Here is an 18340-nt window from a genome sequence, read left to right on the forward strand (position 1 = left end):
GCATGCCAGGGGAGCCGCCCCCACCCTCTTCTGCTGGGAAAGCAGCTAGGGCACCCCCACCCACTGTGGGAGAGGCCGCTCACCTTCTCGAAGTTCAGGTCCCGCTTGCGGGGGACGTCCAGGGCGGGGAAGAGGTCCCCAATGAGCCCCATGAAGACGGGCAGGTCGTCCGTCACAATCTTGGGGATGTTGAAATCACGTAGCGCCCGCATGAGCACCTGGTCTTCTGCCCGGCTCGGGTCCCCCCTCTTCAGGGATCCAGCCACCACCAGCACCGACTTGATGGCCCGCAGACCCCAGTCATAGTGGTCCTGCACGCCGAGGGATGTGAGTGAGACCTCTGACTGGCCCCAGGGGACCCCCTCACGCCCAGGTCAGCCAGGGGCAGGGTCCAGGGTAGCTCTGTGAAGCTGGGGCCCGAGGACCCTCCCACCTCCAGCTCTCAGCCCAGCTCGGCAGAACCAGGGTGCCTGAGACCCCACCCGCCGTGGGTCTCCGCCCCCTCACACCAGCTCCACGGAGCCTGGCGCCCTGAGCCCCCACCTGCTTCGATAGCAGCTCTTTGCACAGGGTGTAGAGTGTGATGAACTTCCGGGCCAGCAGGCGAGCCTCCAGAAAGCCCTCGGCCACCAGCATGATCTCACAGATGAGCTCAAAGTCAGGGACCACCATGGCGCACGGCCTGGGGGAGACCGGTCCTGCCGGTTAGGGTGTGTCCCCACCCTCCAGGGCCCCATCCCGCTTCACCACCAAGCCTCCCAGGTGCTTCCTGGGCCACCCACCTGAACAAAGCCTTCAGGTTCTCGGGCAGCTCGGTGCGCCCCGCGTAGCCGGGGTTCATGGTGATGAAGATGCCCACCGTGGGGATGAGACTGATGGTCTCCCCCAGGAAGCTGAAGGTCTTCTTCTTGGCCCGGATGGCGTCCTGCACGCACTTCACCTGCAGGGTGGGCACGCACGTGAACCGTGGATGTGAAAAACCACTGGTGTCCACTGGCCAGGGCCTTCGTGGCCAGGGGAGGTGTCCCACCACGATCCTACAGGGCGCCTGCCCCCTCTGTTTCTCACGGCAATTTACTTCACCCTGTTGCTGCTGGGAACGCTCCCAGCAGACTGTTCCCAGGGAAACCCGGCCATCTTCCCAGTCCGTGCCCCCACGATCTCTTAGAGTCCCCTCTACACTTTACCCTCAGCCTGGACCACTTCTCGGGGTTGTGCAACCAAAACACACTCACTGGCCTCTCAGCTTCCTTGCCCACCTTTTGAGTCAATTTGATCCATCTGAACCCTTAAAGCAGTGGCTCTCAACCTTTCTAATGCTGCGACCCTTTAATACAGTTCCTCATGCTGTGGTGACCCTCAACCATAACATTATTTTCGTTGCTACTTCTTAACTGTCATTTTGCTATGTTATGAATTGGGCAACCCCTGTGAAAGGGTTGTTCGACCCACAGGTTGAGAACTGTTGCCTTAAAGACAGTCCTGAAAGAGCACCGGGCCTCAAGGCAGAGATTTGGTACCAGTTTGGCAAAACTACAGTTCTGTTTTAAAGAAAACTCAGGAGATGTGTGTGTGTGTATTGTTTAAAGCATATAGATTTTCACAGGGCAATAGTTTTAGGGTTCCAGCCAGCCTCCCTGGCTCCAGAAGAGTCTGGATTCCACGAGAGCTGGACATCGTTTACATCTGGGCTCGCCGGAGATGCAGACACAGAAGGAACAGAGGGCTCTCGGGGCCCTTGGCCAGCCCCTCCCAGTCCCTCCATCTCACACAGCTGCCACACCAGGTTGCAGCCAAGAGGTGTTGTCCAGATCCAGAACATTCTACCGCTGTCACAGGGATCCCTCCTGCTGCCCTTTTAGTCACATTCCGCCCCTCCCCTCTGCCCCACCTCCCGAGTGCCCTCCCACTAAGTGTCTGTGCCTTGATCCAGCCAGATTGTGGGGTGTCAGCATGGCGCGGCCCCCTAAGCCCATACACAATGGGATGCTGCGATCCAGGGGGTTCTCGGGCTAGCTGTTTGGGTGGTAGGTTGCCAGCTCTCTCTTCCAGGTCTGCTTTGGCTGGAAGCACCGCTGAAACCTGTTCAGCATCCTAACAGCACACTGGCTTCCACCAGTGGATGTGACTCGAGGGTGTGAAGAGAGAGAGTGTGTGTGTGTGTGTGTGTCTAGTGGGGGGGTGGGGGTGGTGGCTGCTGCATCACAGATGCTTAAAGGAAGTTGCTTAATTCCTGACTTCAGGGTAGGGGGCCTTGGGAGTGAGCTGACCTTTGACCTTCCAACCTTTCTGACCTGCCACCACGGAAGGCTGCTGAATTCGGGGCTGCAAACCTCCACACCACCACCGGAGGGCGCGCAGACGCCCAGGGCTCAAAACCTTATTCAAACACCACTTTGCCCTTTCTCTCATTTGGCAGCACAAATGCTTCACCCCTGCTAGCCTGGACTGTCCTCTGGCTAACAGCCAGGGGCAAGGGGCTAGGCGGGCTTGGGCTGGGGCGGGGCAGAGGGCATGGTGGAGGGCAGGGATGGGCCAAAGGCAGGGCCAGGGATGGGCGGGGCTGAGGGAGTGGTGGGCGGGGCTAAGGGTGGGCACCCTTGAGGGCTGGGGGCAGGGTTTGAAAGCTGAGGCTGAGCAAGGGCCCGGGAGGAGCTGAGAGTGGGGGCTAAGGGTGGGCCGGCAAGGACTGGGGCGGGGCGGGGACTGGGCTGTGGGCGGGCTTTAGGGCTTGACTGATGGTGAGTCAGGGCTGGGGCGTGACTGAGAGCTGAGCTCCGGGGGCGGGGTGATGCCTTACAATTTGCGCTGCCCACACACCCAAAGCCTCTCCTGGTGTCCTGTTGGAACAGGGGCTATCTAATATATTGAGGGCAGCAAGCTGCTACATCCTTGGGCTGGGGTAGGGTCCCCCTGGCCCTGGTCAGCACTGCCCCACCTGGGCCCTCCCCTACTTGGCTGGTGTGGAGTGACAGTAGCCACCACCCAGCTGGTCCTCACCCACTGGCCCTGTTTCCTCTTCTCTCCTTTCCTCCCCCCCCTTCCCTTCCTCCCTAGCCGCCGCACCAGCTGACGGTCAGCTCCTGGGAGTTCTCCAATGTCCAGCCCAGCTGATACCTGCCTTCTCCACCAGTAAACCCCTCGTGTCCCAAACCAAACCTACTGCTGTCCAGTTCATTCAGGCACGGAGGGACCCCGAATACCAGGCTGCCTCATCTTTCCTCCACAGAGCAGCTGTAGGTTTTGAACCGCCAGCTTTGTGGGTTAGCCGCCCTTGGGCTAACCCAGTGCACCCTTTGGGCTCGTTCCTCACCTGTATTCAGGTACAATATCTCCCTGTTCCTGCAGGTATGCCTGAGGGGCCGTGGGGCCTGGTGGGCGGGGTCTCCCTCAGCTCCATCCCTCTCCCTCAACCTCAAGTGCAGGGCACCTGGTGGCATGCCCCCTGGGCTGTGAGGGTGGGAGCGGGCGGGCACTAGGCAGCGGGGTGGACCCACCTGCACTGCAATCACAGACAGGACCTCCACGGAGATGCGATTGAATTCGTCAAAGCAGCCCCAGGCTCCTGTCTGCGCCAAGCCCTTGTAGATGTTCCCGCAGGACTGGGGGGTGGGGGTGGGGGTGGGGGAGGAGAGGGTTGGAGAAGGTGAGGAGTAGGGAGCAACCAGCCGGGGGTCCATCGTTCCAGACCACTTATATCTGGGACCACGGGCCCTGGGCTGGCAGGGCTGATGCTGTAGGGGCATGGGGGGCCTGACACTGGAATAGCAACTCCCTCCCACCCTAACCCCACCACGGACCCGAGAGGAGCCTCAGGCCGGCCCCTCTGTGTCACAAAGTCCAAATGGGGTCTTTATTCTAGATGTTCATACCCACCCACTCCACCCCCAATACTCTCCACTTGGCCATCAGCATGGACACAGGGACCAAGTCTCTACTCTGGGGGCCAGGGTGAACCTTCTCCCTCAGGGCAAGGGGACTCAGCTGCAGAGGTGGGGGGACCCTGCAGACCCAGCTTCCGTTAACTGGGGGCATGTAGGACCTTCAACCTTATGATGGGGGGACTCAGATGAAGAGGTAGGGTTCCCCTGCAGACCCAAGATCCTCTCTCTGGGGGGCCAGGGTGAACCTTCTGCTTCAGGACAGGGGGAGCTCTGATGTAGAGATGTGGGCCCCCTGTAGACCCAGGTTCCTCTCACCTGCCCATCAGGCCCCAAGGGCACCCTCTCTCCCATCTGACAACATCTCAGAGGGCAGACGGGACTGAGAGCCCCATGCCCCCCAGGGCGGCATGGTTGGGAGTGTGAGAGGGAGCTGCCAGTGGGCAAGTGGGGGTGGCCACCATCAGCGCTCGGGTGACAGGATGCCCACCCCTCCTGGAGCAGGCTGCAGGAGCAAATGCTCAGGGCTGGGGTGGGGGAGGTAATGCTGTCTTTTGATGTGGCCATGTCCTGGGGACTGCACTCCCAGGAGCACACCTTGTCCCCCCAACACCCCAAGGGCTCCAGCACACACCTTGTCCCCCCAGCACACCTGGAGCCTGGACCCACCTTGTAGTCCATCTGCTCCGAGCAGTTGAAGACATACACCATGGTGCCCAGGGCCCGGCCCAAGTCCTTCGTGGTCTCTGTCTTGCCGGTGCCAGCTGGGCCGGCGGGGGCTCCGCCCATGATCAGGTGCAGGGACTGCGTCAAGGTGATATAGCACCTGCAGGGACCTCGGCTTACTGCCTGTGTCCAGGGGGACAGTGCCTGCTGGCGCCACACTGGTTTCTGATGGCATGACTGGTGCCGTTGAGTCAATGCCAACTCACAGGGGCAGGGTGGGACGGTCCCACTGGGCTTCCCAGCCTGCCAGCTTCACAGCAAGGGGCCCTGGCAGTGCAGCGGGCTCAGCACTGGGCTGCTAACCGAAGGTCGGCAGTTTGAACTCCCCAGCAACTCCAAGGGGGAAAGACGAGGCTGTCTGCTTTGGTAAAGGTGGACAGCCTGTGGAACTCTCTGAAGCTGGCAGCCCTGCTCTGCCCTGTAAGGCCGCTGTGCGTCGGGATCAACTTGGGTCAGCGGCCTTTCCTCGTTGGTCTTTGGTCACCTGTGTAGGAGCTGGCGGCTGAGTCTTTCCTCCCTCAAGCGGCTGGTGGAGTCGAACCACTGACCGTTCATTCGGTTTGAAGCTGAGGGTTCAACCACTGCTTGGTCAGGGGCAGGGCCGCTGGGTGGTGCTAGGAAGGTGCCCGGGCAGAGCGGTGGGCGAGCCTTACCTGTCGGTGAGTGGGGTGATGACCAGCCGGGGCGTGTTGCCCAGGTACTCGTAGGAGTACTGGATCTGGGCATCGCAGATGTTGGCAAAACAGTGTTTCTTCTCTTCATCCCAGCGATGCCGGAGCTGTGACTGCCAGGTGAAGGCCTGAGAACTCTCCACCTGTGTGGGCAGGAGGGGCTCTCTCAGCCAGGCTGGTGGGTGGGGGGGTACTTCCCACCCAGGTCCCACCTTCAACCCCATCACCAATCCTAGCTGAATCTTGCTAAAGGACAACCACCTCCAGCTACCTCCTCCTCAGACCACTGCCCACTGCCCACAGGGCCTAGTCTGGTCGATGGGTGGGGGGTGCTGGTGCTGCCGGCAACAGAGCTGGGAGAAAGCTCTTCCTGCTGCCTCCCCAGGAGAGGACGTAGCCTGGCCCCCAGTGGAGTCCACCCCCACCCCCCACCCCCAGCTGCCCGTGCCTTGGCGGTGATCATCTTGGCCACCACGTCTCTGGCGTGCACGTCGATGGTGCAGATGGTCATGATCTTCATCCGGTCGCCGGGGTTGAGGTTTCCGATGAGCAGGGTGATCAGCACGTTGAGCTGACTGATCTGTGGGAGGGAGGGAGGGAGGGCATGTGTGCGTGCTCACAAGGTGAAGACGGTGAAGTGATCAGATGGTACTGGGCTATCAGGAGAAAGGGAGTCTGGGATCTTAAAGGCTTGTCTCAAAACAAGCAGCCATCTCAATGAGGAGCCAGCTAAGTCCACATGGAAGAAGTACACTAGCCGGTGTGATCCAAGGATTGTAAGTAAAATCCAAACTCAGAGGAGGAAACGGTAACCAGAGCCTACATTCTGAACATGCGTTTCGTGGAACGCTATGGATGATAGGTGGAGCCCCAAATCCATCCGCAGGGTCCTCCCGTGGATTTAGTCACGGGGCAAATGCCCACTGAGCATAGTCTAGGAATGTGGCCATCCCTGCTTATCAGAGAAAGGACAATGGATTTTATCAGCTGCACTCAGGCTGGAATGTAACGCCTTGTTGTTAGGGCTCCCTGTGGACCCACTTTAAATTTATTCTAATTTTAAAAGTCTTTGCTTGGTCTTGGATGAGGTGTCTCTGTGCTTAGTGGTCATTGTTGGACACTTTTGGTTCTTTTTCTGGCCTTCACTTTGTGCGTTTTTCTGTACAGAGAAGTCAGGGTGGGTGGGTGGATCTATGAGGATGGCAACTGGATCCGCAGCCACCTGGGGCCATAGAAGGAGAGGATGGGTAGACACGGGGAGTCAACACCACTGGGTACAAGAAGGAAGAAAATGATCCAAAGTGGATTGTGGGGATCACAAAGCCCTTCTTCATATGACTGGGCGGCTGGATTGTATGATATGTTCATCAGAGGTCAAGAAAACCATTTTAAAAAAATGTCCAACAGAATTTCAAGATCCTCACGGAATCCCGACTTCCTGGATCCATAGAGGCTGGACGAACCCACACAATGATTGCTCTAAGGTCATCTTTAAGCCTTAAACCAAACCGGTGCCCCACATTGGTGATGGTTTAGCTTGGGCTTGTAAAGAATGACTGCCGTGGGCACTGTGCTGCTGTAAAGGGATCTCCACACTGGACCACGGTGGCAGCAGCAGTCTAAGACTCCCATCAGTTGGGCAGCCACTTGGGGTGCAGTGAGATGCATTAATGAAGCAGGGACAGCTCAGAGGAGGGGGAGGCACAGTCCCACAACTTAAAGACTGTCGTCAATGTCACCGGGCGGCCACTGACCCTGGGGAACCAGAGTGGCTTTGAAAAACAAATGGAAGTCAAAAGCGTTTGGGGGTGACCTTGAGTAAGGGGACTGGCTGGGTTGTAACACAGCTTCATCTCGCTGTGGACGAAATGCCCATGACCACTAGGGACCAAACAGCTGGCTGGGAGCTGTGAGGACAGCCTCGGGTTTCTCCCTACAGATAAAATACATGTGGACCCACAGGGTAGAAGGCTGCTTAACCAGATGCTGGCACCATGGTGGGCACATGGGCAGCTTTTCATGCTTTGAGCAGCACTGGTGGGCTATGTGTTGGGCTGCTAACTGGAAGGTTAGACGTTCAAAGCCACCACCTACTCCGAGAGAGAAAGATGAGGTGTTCTACTCCTGCAAAGAGTGACAGTCTGAGAAACCCACAGGGGCAGTTCTACCCTGTCCTGCAGGGTCACTCTGAGTCAGAACAGACTCAATGGCCATGAGCCTTTTGGCTTCAGCCTGAAAGGAGCCCGGATCATGTAGTGGGTCACATTCTGGGCTGCTAACCAGAACGTCAGCAGTTCAATCCCATCCGCTGTCTCCTCCCATAAAGACTTTTAAAAGTCCTGGAGACGCATCAGGGTGGTTCTACTCTGTCTCGTGGGGTTGCTGAGAATCAGGATCCGCTCAGTGGGAAGGGACCTGGTTTACATTCATTAAATTTATGACGGAGAATCTTGTGGGAAAGACCCCAGGAGGCCTGTGCCTCCTATCTCCCGACGGATCAGAGTGAAGTGAAGTCTCCCGGGAGACCACTCTTCCAAGGAGTCACCAGCTACCACCTGCCTGTCGGGGTCTGACCACGTGCTGTGCCGCGGTGGTGTGCGCGCTGCTGGGCTGATGGCGGCCAGCCCAGCGGTATCTTAAATGCCAGCAGGGCTGCCCACGGGGTCGGGCTTCCGGATGAAGAACAGACCGGGAAGAAAAGCCTGGAGATCCACTTCGGAAAACGAGCCGATGAAAAGCCCCAGGGATCGCAACAGAGCACTCTCCCAGTTGGCCCAAGTACACGGGCAGCAAAAGGCCTCTTCAAAGTGACCGGAAGCAACCATGCCGCGTTGAGGACCGAGGTGCGCCTGGCCCAGGTCTCATCGGCACGCGGAGGTGGGGAGACCTGAGAAGACCCACCACCTCCCAATGTGCCGCAGACCTACTGACCCACGCGCACCGACACTGCAGTCAGAGGTCAAAGGCCGCGCTGCGCCGGGGAAATCTCCTGCACGAGACACCTTTGGGGTGTTGTATGGCAGGGAGGTTACTTGGAGGATGAAGGGGGCCTGACCCAGGCCAGGGTACTCTCAGTGCTTCCTAGGCCTGTGACAGTCGGACAAAGAAGAGCCGGTGCATCGGAAGGACGGCGCTGGTGAAGATGACCGCAAGCTCGGCGGACCGCCAACAGAACCAACCCAGCTGCCTTGGAAGCAGAGCCAGACCGCCCCGGGAGGCAAGGGTGGGAGAGGAGGTGGCCCATTCTTTGGTCCTGTTACAGGAGAGACCAGTCCCTGGGAGAGGACACCCTGCTAGGAAAAGTCGGGGACGGTGAAAAGAGGAGACCCTTGCTAAGACGGCTGACACCATGGCGGCACCCGTGGGCTCACACCTAGCAATGGCTGTGGGGGGGCCAGGACGGGCAGTGTTTCCTCCCGTTGTACAGCAGGGTCGCGTGAGTCGGATCCGGTCCGACAGCAACTAATCAGTCTCAACCAACAGGTCTGTCTTGGGAGAAGTGCGGCCACAAGGCGCCTCGGACGTGTGCGTCTCCCAGAAGGGCCTCTTGCTTGGTAAACGTGGAGGGGCACATGGACGAGGTGGGCTGACGCGGTGACTGCAGCCGTGGGCTCTCACAGAACAAGGGCGGGGCTTCCCTCTGCCATGAGCAGGGGGGCCGGGTCTGGCGGACGCGAGGAAGCCCATACCTGCTTTTTGTTGTAATCCTTGATTGCATTTTCATATCCTTCCTCCAGCCTCGCGAACGCCATGCCCACCTCAGTCGTCCACCAGATCTGCGTGCACGTGAGCGCAATCTGAGAACAGAAAGCGCCCCCGGGGCCTCTGGTGAGCTGCCAAGGAAAGGGCCCTCTGGGGCACCAACCTGCTCTACCCGCCCAAGGTCCAGGCTGGGGGTGCCACCGCCCAGCAGGGTGGGCTCGAACCTGGGCCGGGTAATCAAAGATCCACTGCTCCCGCGGTTTCTCCTCGTAGGTCACCACGGCCTCGGGGATCTCGTGGCGCAGCGTGGCACACATTCGGTCCAGCACGCGGTTCAGCCAGACCTCCACCTGGGGGTGGGGTGGGGGTGACCACAGCTGTGACACAGGCCCCGCCCCCAAGCCCGAGGTACAGGAAGAAGATACTGATCCTCACAGTCATCCCTCACTCACCGCAGTCCTGTCAGGCAGGGCGGGACTGCCCCCGTGGGCTTCAGAGACATTCACGCTTTACGGGAATGGAAAGCCCCATCCATCTTTTTCCCTCAGAGGGGCTGGCAGGTTTGAACTGCCGACCTCTGGTTATCAGCCCAAGGTGTAACCACTACATCACCAGGGCTGCCTGTGGTCACCAGACATGCCCTTCCCTCTGCCCCATGCCCACCCACCACACACACATTGAAACAAAACAAAACAAAAACCTTACTGCCAATCAGTCCTGACTCATAGGCCAGGGTCCACCTGCCCCTGTGAGTTTCCCTGTGTAGCTCTTTACGGGACTAGAAATCCCAGTCTTTCCCCCGAGGAGCAGCTGGTGGTTTGAACTGCCTACCTTGCAGCTGGCAGTCCCATGCACCACCAGGGCTCACAGTCGGGGCCTCACAGTGCCCCAGGTTCTCTGTGCCAATGCAGTGAGGCCGCCCCAGGTCTGCCCCCCTGGTGCCCGAGGCGGGGGAGGGGGAGCTTGAACCGCCCACCACTGCTCAGGGCCTCCCAAGCTGGCTTGTGTTCACCTTTTATTGTGAGTTTGGTGAAAGCTTACAAAGCCCCATCATCAGGTTTGGCATGGTGATTGTGAATTGGGTTGCTAAACTCAAAGTCGGCAGTTCGAAACCACCAGCCGCTCCTCAGAAGACGGAGGGGGCTCTCTGTTCCTGTAAAGAGTCACAGTCCCTGAGCCCCTCGGGGCAGTTGTACCGTCCTGTACGGTGGCTGAGGGTGCAGCGCCTGGACGGCAGTGGGTCTGGGTGTTCTGTTTCACACTCCGCAGTCCACATACTCTTTGTGTGAATCGCCCACTGCTGTCCCTCCGGGCCTAGCACTCATCCTGTCCCGCCCCGGTGCCCCCTTCTTCCCTCGCCCTCTGGACTCTGTCCTGGTCAGTGCTGCTTGGGTCTTCTGGTCAGTCCCAGACCTGAAAGGTGGCTGAGGGCTACCGTCGTGGGGTCCCAGCAGCCTCCTTGCACCTGTGAGCCTGGTCCCTTTGATGGTTTCCAGCTTGGCTCCACACGTCCCTCCCACCCAATTTAGGACCTTCTAAGGTGACCCCTTCCGAAACAGCTGGTATTGGCAGCGGGGCACCATCTGTTCCCGGAGAGTTCATAGAGGGGTTAAAAAAAAAGGAGGCAAATGTCATTGGCAGCCCAGTGACAAACCCGGAGAAAATGCCACCTGCTTTCCTCGGGTGATGGAAGAATTGGGAACGATGGACTGATTAGCTGCCGAGGTGCACACACGAAGCCTGCTGGCTGGCAGTGGTGCCGTCTCCTGTCTCTCTCCCCCACCGTTCTAAGATGATGCTGGTTCAGGGGATGGGGGCGGGGTCGGCGGCCCCCTCACCTGGCCCGAGAGGTCACACTCCCGGTCAAAGTCCACGTATTCATCCTCCTTGCTATACATGCCCACACCCAGCTTCAGGGGCTTCTCCTGGGCATCCAGCCGGAACTTCAGCTTGCACAAGCTGTCAAAGAGCTTGGACAGGTGTCGGCCGACCTGGGGCAGCGGGGACAGAGCCTGAGGAGCCAGCCCCACCGACGGGGGCCTCCTGGGGGGCAGTGTGGGGCACCTCTCACTCTCGGAGTCTCCTCCCCACCACAGAGCCCAGGAGGGACACCCCCCCTCACAGCAGGGCATGCCTCGAGGCAGGGGCCTGGGGTTCAGGGGCAATGCAGCCTCGTCCCGAGGACCGCTCAGGCCCTACCTCCACGGGGTCATTTCCATTGGAGAGAATGTCCAGGAGGTCGGCGGAGGAGACGAAGTAGAACCTCGGGAAAGCCAGCCTCTTGGTCTCCAAGTATTCCGCCAAGGCCTTCTCACAGACGGCCAGGCTGGGCACGGGGTGGGGAGGGGAGGGGGAGCTGGGTCACCAATGGAAGAGGGTCTTCCGTGGCCCACCCTATGTCCCCCCTGAGCTTGCAGCCCCTGGCAGACCCCTGCCTGCCGCTGACCTAAGACACCAGCCACTGAGTGGAGTCGGCTGGTGTGGAGCCTGCCTGTGCCAGGGCTCAATGCCTGCCTGTTTGGAAGGTAATGGCCAAGCCTTTCTGCTGAGTGCTGACCTGTCCAGCTGTATCCAGAGGTCTCCACAGGGGCCCACATGCCTAGCCCTGCTCTGACCTTGGGGAGGGGCCACCCCCGGCACAGAGGAGCATGGGTGGGTTTGCACGTCAACTCCCCGCCTGGAGCATGTGTGCATCGCATGTGTGTCCTGTGTGTCACAAGTGTATCATGTGTCATGTGCGAATGACATGCATCCTGTGTTGTGTGTCACGTATATCATATCTGTGCCGCATGTCATACACATGCCAGGCATGTCATATGGTTGTGTGTGTGTGTGTGTGTGTGTGTGTGTGTGTGTGTGGCTGGAGGGGCCAGGGCACGTATGCGTCCAGGGAAAGCGAGGACCAGCCAGTGAGTTGGGGGCTCCCCGCCAGGGGGTGGGGGGCCCACACCTCTTCTTCATATTCTCGAGCTTTTCGTACAGCCCCGGCTTGTTGGTTGCTTCTACCACGTTGGGGGTCTTCACAGCGTCTGCCATCAAGGCCTGGGAAGGGAATGTGGGGAGGTCACCAGGGCACAGGGCACCCCCACCCCAGTCCCCATGGGGAGTGGGTAGCGCCCACCTTGAATTCCACGTCGATGCTGTCGAATAGCCGCGAGTCCTCCGGGAGCTGGGCTCGGATGTCCTCGGAGCCGATGAAAATGCTCTCCAGGTGGCTCCAGGTCCGCTGGACCTCGAACCATATGGAGATGACCGAGTCGGCCGTAGACAGCTTCTGCTGCCAGCTGGTCACCTCCTTCAGGAAGTGGGACAGGTACTTGGACATCATCAGATTCTGCAGCTGCACCTGGTTGTCTTCCAGCGTCTCCACCAGCATTTCGTCCGACTTGAGCAGCATGGTCCCCGTGCGCGGGTGCGGCTCGTGCTCAAACTCCATGGTGGACCAGGTGCTGTCCAGCGCCTTCAGCACCTGCCGGGGACACAGGGATGGGTGTCTGGAGCTGCCTGGGGGGCCCAGGCCATCCCAGGCCATGCGCTCGGTCGCCAGAAGCCCGGAGCGGTCCCCTGTCCACCGCGGTGCTCATCCAGCCAAGAAGATGGTCCTGGGATGAGGCGCTCTGGCCACCTTGGGGCCCGGCCTGCGAACACTCCCTGTGGAAGCAGGCAGACACCAGGGGCCACGTGCTGCTCAGGCCCATCAGACATGCTGGAAAGGCCACCCAGGGACCCAAGGGAGATGGGGGTGGGGGAGGTTACCCAGGGCCAGGGGTGCAGGCAGAACCCACCGTGGTGATGGCCACCCCAGTCTGTGGTCTGCCAAAACCAAGCCGCCTACACTTGCAGGGATGATGCGGTGGACCCGTGAATTGTGTCCCAGGAAAGCCGATGTAGAGCCCGGACTCACACAACAGCCACTCGAGGGGCACACACAATGCTGCCCAAGGACACTGCCTGCAGGTGCTGCCCAGCAGGACTAGAGCTGCCCCCGCCTGGCCTCTGTTCCCCTGGCAGCTCTAGAAGGAGCCCAGGGTCGTCCTCCTCTCCGCCCCCATATCCCGGCCACCTTCAGCCCCTTCTCTGCAGGCCAAGCACTGGGCGAGGAGTCAGGGGTGGAGGCACCCTGCAGGGGGAAGCACCGAGCAGATGGTCTCACTGTGTGAGTGAGTGACTGTGTTGGCTCAGAGGGCTGCATGTGGCACGGACAGTCAGAACCAACCAGCCACCTTGGAGGAAGAGTGGCCAGAGCGCTCCTTAGAAGCAAGGATGGCCAGAGTTGGTCTCACAGCCTTGGACTTGCTGTGGCAAGACCAGTCCCTGGAGAAAGACCTCACACTTGGTCCAGTGGTCTGGGTGACGCTCAGGGGTGTCCCCGTGGAAGGCATCCGTCCGTCCAAGCGAGGTTACCTTCTCCATCCCAGACTCCTTCACGGCCTTGTCCACGATGTTGCGGACCTCGTCCTCGTATTTGTGCAGGTTCAGCTGCAGCAGGTCAGCCAGGGTGGTGTTGTCTGACATCTCAAACTTCACCTGGGCGGAGGCGGGAGGGTCGTGCCTCAGGTCATCTGCTCCCCGTCAGTGCGGAGAACCCGTGTTTCGTTCCCGGGGAGGTGCAGATGGTGAGCTGACTTGGCTACCCAACAAAAGGTGGGAGGTTCAAGTCCAACCAGAGGAGCCTCAGAGGAGAGGCCTGGCACTCTGCTTTGGGGGTGGGGGGGACCATCATTAAAAACCTTAAGGCAGGCAGTTTCACTTGGACCCACAAAGAGTCGTAGCCAGGAGGGAGAGTGGCCTTGCTGGCCCTGGTGAGGGTCAGGGCCTTCAGTCGGGCGGGTGGTGGTCAGTGAGTCTTTGCTCGAAGTGATGTGCCTCATGGGTTACCCCCAACCCCAGGTCCCATCAGTGGAGGCCTGGATGCTGCTGGGAGACTGAGCCGGTTTCAACAGCGCGTCCAGATGTAAACAGTGGAGGAAGAAAGGGCTGGCAAACTATTTCCCACACCAGGCACTGCAAACCCGCCGGGGACCATGAGTCAGGGGGCTAACACCACAGCCATGAACCTGGCAGATTTTTAGGGGTGGGGGTTGCGCTGTGCCTGCAAATCCTTAGCATGTGTACCCCCTCTCCCCCAGGCTCTCCTAGCTCTCCCACCAGCCCTCTGCCCACCTTCCCGAACCTCTGCTGTCTGATGTGCTCCTGTCCCCTGGCCTCCAGGGGACGCTCAAGTGCTCACCCTCCCCTGGCTGGTGACTCCCCAGGCCCCTCACACCTGTGGCCACACAGCTCGGGCCGCTCTTTCTTGATTTCCCCGAGTCCACTGTCCTTGCCTGGAGGTGGGGCACAGCCTCAGTGACTAGCTGCCCCCAGAACCTCATTATCTCCCCTTTGCCAAGGAGTCCTGGTGACTCACTGGGCTGCTAATTGCAAGGTGAGTGGTTCAAACCCACCAGCCGCTCTTTGGGAGAAAGACGAGGCTTTCTACTCCCGTGAAGCAGTTACAGTCTCAGAGACCCGCAGGGGCAGCTCTACCCTGTCCTACAGGGTCACTGAGTCGGCATCAACCCCATGTTCATTGTTTGCTTTTGGTTTGGTTGCCATCAGGGGGTGGGATCCTGCTGGCCCTCTGGGGGTGTCAAAGCCGCTACCCAACCCTAGGGGGGTTGCCAAGAAATTCAAGGGTGCAAAACTCAGCACCTCTGAGGCTGGGGGGACCCCAAGCCCACTGTCATCCATTGATCCCAGCTCATAGGGGTCCCGTTGAACAGGGTGCAACTGCCCCCCAGGGTCTCTGAGACTGTCGATCTGTACAGGGGCAGGCTGCCTCATTCTTCTCCCACGGGTGGATCCGAACTGCTGACGCTGTGGCTCAGCAGCCCAGCAATTAGCCCATTGCCCCACCAGGACTGATCTGAGGCCATGGAGGAACAGGGGCCATTCGGCCTGCAACCAGGACCGGCTTTGTAGTCTGGGAGCCCCCAGTGCAGAGTGGAAACGCGGGCTCTGTGTTAGGACAGGTTGGTAGCTACAAGTGGGGCAGATCAGCATCTGGCTGCTGCCCCGCCCAGCCGCAAGTGTACCTGGGCGGCCGTCATAAGCTGCTGCCAGTGGCGGTCCCGGATGGCGGGGTTCTGCAGCTCACTGACGGCGCGCAAGGAGGTGATCATGTTCTTCACGGTGTTGTCCAGGCCCACGAAGGCATCCCAGGCCTTCATCTCCTTGTCCAGGGACCGCACGTCCTTGGCAAACTTCTTGCAGTCGATGTCCATCTGCTCCACGTTGATGGCCTTCCACTTGGTGGTCTTCCAGTCGTCGATGCTGGTGTGCACCTAGAAGGACACCCATCTCCTCAGGTGTGCACCTGGGAAGGGCGCACCTGTCCCGAGGTGTGCACCTGGGAAGGGGACACCTGTCCCGAGGTGTGCACCTGGGAAGGGGACACCTGTCCCCTGAGGTGTGCACCTGGGAAGGGGACACCTGTCCCCTGAGGTGTGCACCCTGGGAAGGGTACACATGCCCCTTTCCTGGTGTCATTCACCTAGTAAGGACACATCTGACCCCCTAGGTGTACACCTGGAAGGACACACCTGTCCCCTGAGGTGTGCAACTGGGAAGGGCACATATGTCCCCCTAGGTGTGCCCTGGGAAGGACACACACCTGCCTGTTTCTTGTTATTCACCTAGTAAGGGCACACCTGTCCCCAGGTATGTGCACCTGGTTCGGACACAGGGCTTCCCCCGTGGGGTGCACTCTGGGAAGGGTCTGCAGAGACCTGTCTCCCCTTCCTGCTCCTAATCTGAGCCACTACTAGAGCTCGGGTGAGTGGCTGGTACAGGGTGGGGCGGGTGGTGGGGCAAGTCGAGAGCTGTCCTGTGGCTGAGAATGCACAGCACAAGGGCAGTTGGCACAGTGCCCCCCGTTGGCCTTGCTTCCAGGCACCAGGCCAGCTTCTCCCCTCTTGGTCACAGGAGGCGGCTGGGCAGTGGACACTGACTGGGGCCGGTCCCTCCTGGGCAGCAGCATTGGATGACATGGGCTAGCGGTGCCTCCCGGTTCCCTGGCTCCTGGGAGGGCTTGGTGAGCGAGGCCGCAGGGAGTGAGGGTGGGGGGCTCGGACCCAGAGGGTGGACTCAACAAGTAAAGGGCAGGGAGACAGCGGGGGTGGGATGGGAGGGGTGATAAATGCAGAGAAACATTGCTCCCAGCACAGAGAAGCCGACTGATAGAAGGCAGGGGACCCGAGTCCCTTCACTGCTGGGGGTGGGGGTGGGAGCTGTGAGGAGGGGGTGTTGTGAGCCGGAGGGGGCCTGGAGGAGGGGTAGCCTGGGCTTGTGATGTGAGAACAGGATGGAGGGGTGGAGAGGGGCGGAGGGGGCGTTACGACATTGTAAGATGCTGACTTTGAAGGGGCTCATACTCAGGACCCTATCAGCCAAGGCAGAACTGCCCGTGGGTTTTCCCAGACTGACTCTTCACGGGAGTGAAGATGAGTCTTTCTCCTGAGGAGCGGCGGCGGGCAGCCCTAGGATCGGCCGTTTATTTTGGCTGCAAGGCTCATCGCTGGCTCCTGGGCAGTGTCACCCACGTCCTAACGCTGATGCCGACAGTGACCCTGGGCCAGTGGGGGATGACCCCGCCAGGGTTTCCTCCGAGGCCGTCTTCTCTACGGGGACCCCAGGTGGTGCGGGGGTTAAGCACTCGGCGTGCTGCTCCAAGGGAAGGAAGGTAGGAAGGCCTGCACCTGTGGCAGCAGCCGGCTCCAGGGGGCAGCAGGTGGGCGAGTGGACCCTACCTCTCCGCAGCGGGCTCTCAGGGAAGACCCCGACCTGCCCAGCAGCAAACACCGGGGGGCAGGGCAGGGCGGAGACGCCGGAGAGCTTGACAACCAGACCCCGATGCTGAAAGGGCCGATGGTAAATTCTTTGGCTCTGAGAAAGGAGACCTGTGCGTAGGGCGTTGGGCTGCTAACTGCAAGGTCGGCAGTTCAAGCCCACCAGCCACTCGGAGGAAGGAAGAGGCGCTGGCTGCTCCTGTCAGTTTTCTCGAGTGGGTTTGGACCCACAGGGACGCTGTGTGCACAACAGCGTGGCACGGCCCGCGGCCCGCACCACCCCGACTGTCCTCATGCTGCAGCTACGGTGTCGGGCCATCTTGTTGCGGGGCTTCCTCATCTTTGCCGCCCCTCCTCCTCTTTACCAAGCGTGATGATGACCTCCTTCGGGGCCTGCTCTCTGATGACCAAAGTACGTGGGACCAGTACGCTCACCACCCTCACCTCCACGGAGCGAGCGTTCCGGCTGTACTTCTGAGACGGGTGTGTTGGCTCCTTGGGCCGCCCGCGGTACTTTGCACGCTCTCCCCCAGCACCACAGTTCAGATGCCTCAGTCTCCTGCTGATCCAACGCCTGACTTTCAGCCTCGATTGGAAATACCGTGGCCGGGTCAGGCGCGCCTCCGTCCTCAGGCAACCTCCTTGCTTTCCAGCACGGGAAAGAGGCCCTGTCGTGCATGGTTTGATCCCGACTTCTGCTTCCAGGACCATGGGTTGTGGATCCGTACAGGGTCACAGCCTCGGAGACTCAAGGCCGGGCCGCCACGCGTCCGCGTGGCCCCGCCAGCAGTGGGTTCGCTTTGGCTTTGTGTGATGCTTTTACGACACACGCGGATGACAAGCGGCTGGGACAAGAACTCTCCTTGACCCCGCCCGTAGGGAACAAGAGCGCCCCTTAGAAGAGCCACCCACAGACCCTCCACAGAAGGGGACCACCGGTGGCAAAGACGCTCCTGGACAGAGCTCCAGCGTGGTCTCCGTAGTGAGGGGACCGCAAGCGGAAAGTTAGAGGCGGAAACTCAAACTGGTCCCAGCCCTGAGTGCTGACGGGGTCAGAGGGGGAGCCGGTGCAGCTGCTCGCGCTACAAACCGTGTGGTTGCTGGGCCGTGACTCTCATCACACAGCCAGCCTGCTCCCGGCATGGGCATGGGGTCCCCAACAGTGAGAGCGCAGGCCCCACCCCGCCTGCCCGGGGATACTGGCGGCAGTACTGCTCTTTTCTGCTCCAGTCCTTCCTTGGAGCCCCGGGACCTGCCGCAGGGGGAACCCGCTGCAGGGGTTACTGCTCAGCCAGAAACAGGGTGCTCTGCCCCTGCACCAGACCACTGGAGAGGGCACCAGGCAGCAAGGGGCTCATCCTGGCCGGCCGGTCCAGGGGTGCTGGAGATGTTGGAATTAGAGGGAGGCGGCCAGGCTGTGGGTTGCCAGGGGGTGGGCGTGACTGGAAGGGCAGCAGGGGCACCAAGGAGCTGTTGGCAAAGACCTGTCTGCCTGCTGCGATGCCAACACCCAGCTGTGACTCTGTACAACAGC

At 60.3% G+C, this 18340-nt stretch overlaps 1 protein-coding gene across 1 annotated transcript in view; it reads right to left on the minus strand.

Annotated features, from left to right (window-relative positions):
• The window catches only part of DNAH17 (dynein axonemal heavy chain 17), a 100853-nt gene that overhangs the window by 47027 nt on the left and 35486 nt on the right, over positions 1 to 18340 (minus strand). Inside the window, exons 23-37 of the mRNA XM_030888141.2 lie at positions 15055 to 15303; positions 13385 to 13507; positions 12102 to 12449; positions 11931 to 12022; positions 11180 to 11306; positions 10819 to 10971; positions 9205 to 9330; positions 8968 to 9075; positions 5727 to 5858; positions 5261 to 5421; positions 4551 to 4707; positions 3498 to 3602; positions 783 to 940; positions 544 to 682; positions 84 to 311 (exon numbers count right to left, since the gene is read on the minus strand). Coding sequence (XP_030744001.2) covers positions 84 to 311; positions 544 to 682; positions 783 to 940; positions 3498 to 3602; positions 4551 to 4707; positions 5261 to 5421; positions 5727 to 5858; positions 8968 to 9075; positions 9205 to 9330; positions 10819 to 10971; positions 11180 to 11306; positions 11931 to 12022; positions 12102 to 12449; positions 13385 to 13507; positions 15055 to 15303 — 2406 coding nt within the window. The remainder of the gene's footprint in view (positions 1 to 83; positions 312 to 543; positions 683 to 782; positions 941 to 3497; positions 3603 to 4550; positions 4708 to 5260; positions 5422 to 5726; positions 5859 to 8967; positions 9076 to 9204; positions 9331 to 10818; positions 10972 to 11179; positions 11307 to 11930; positions 12023 to 12101; positions 12450 to 13384; positions 13508 to 15054; positions 15304 to 18340) is intronic.

The sequence above is a fragment of the Echinops telfairi genome, unplaced genomic scaffold (assembly GCF_000313985.2).
Source record: "Echinops telfairi isolate 266 unplaced genomic scaffold, ASM31398v2 ScPeMD7_7458;HRSCAF=8496, whole genome shotgun sequence".
In the NCBI taxonomy this organism is placed as follows: domain Eukaryota; kingdom Metazoa; phylum Chordata; class Mammalia; order Afrosoricida; family Tenrecidae; genus Echinops; species Echinops telfairi.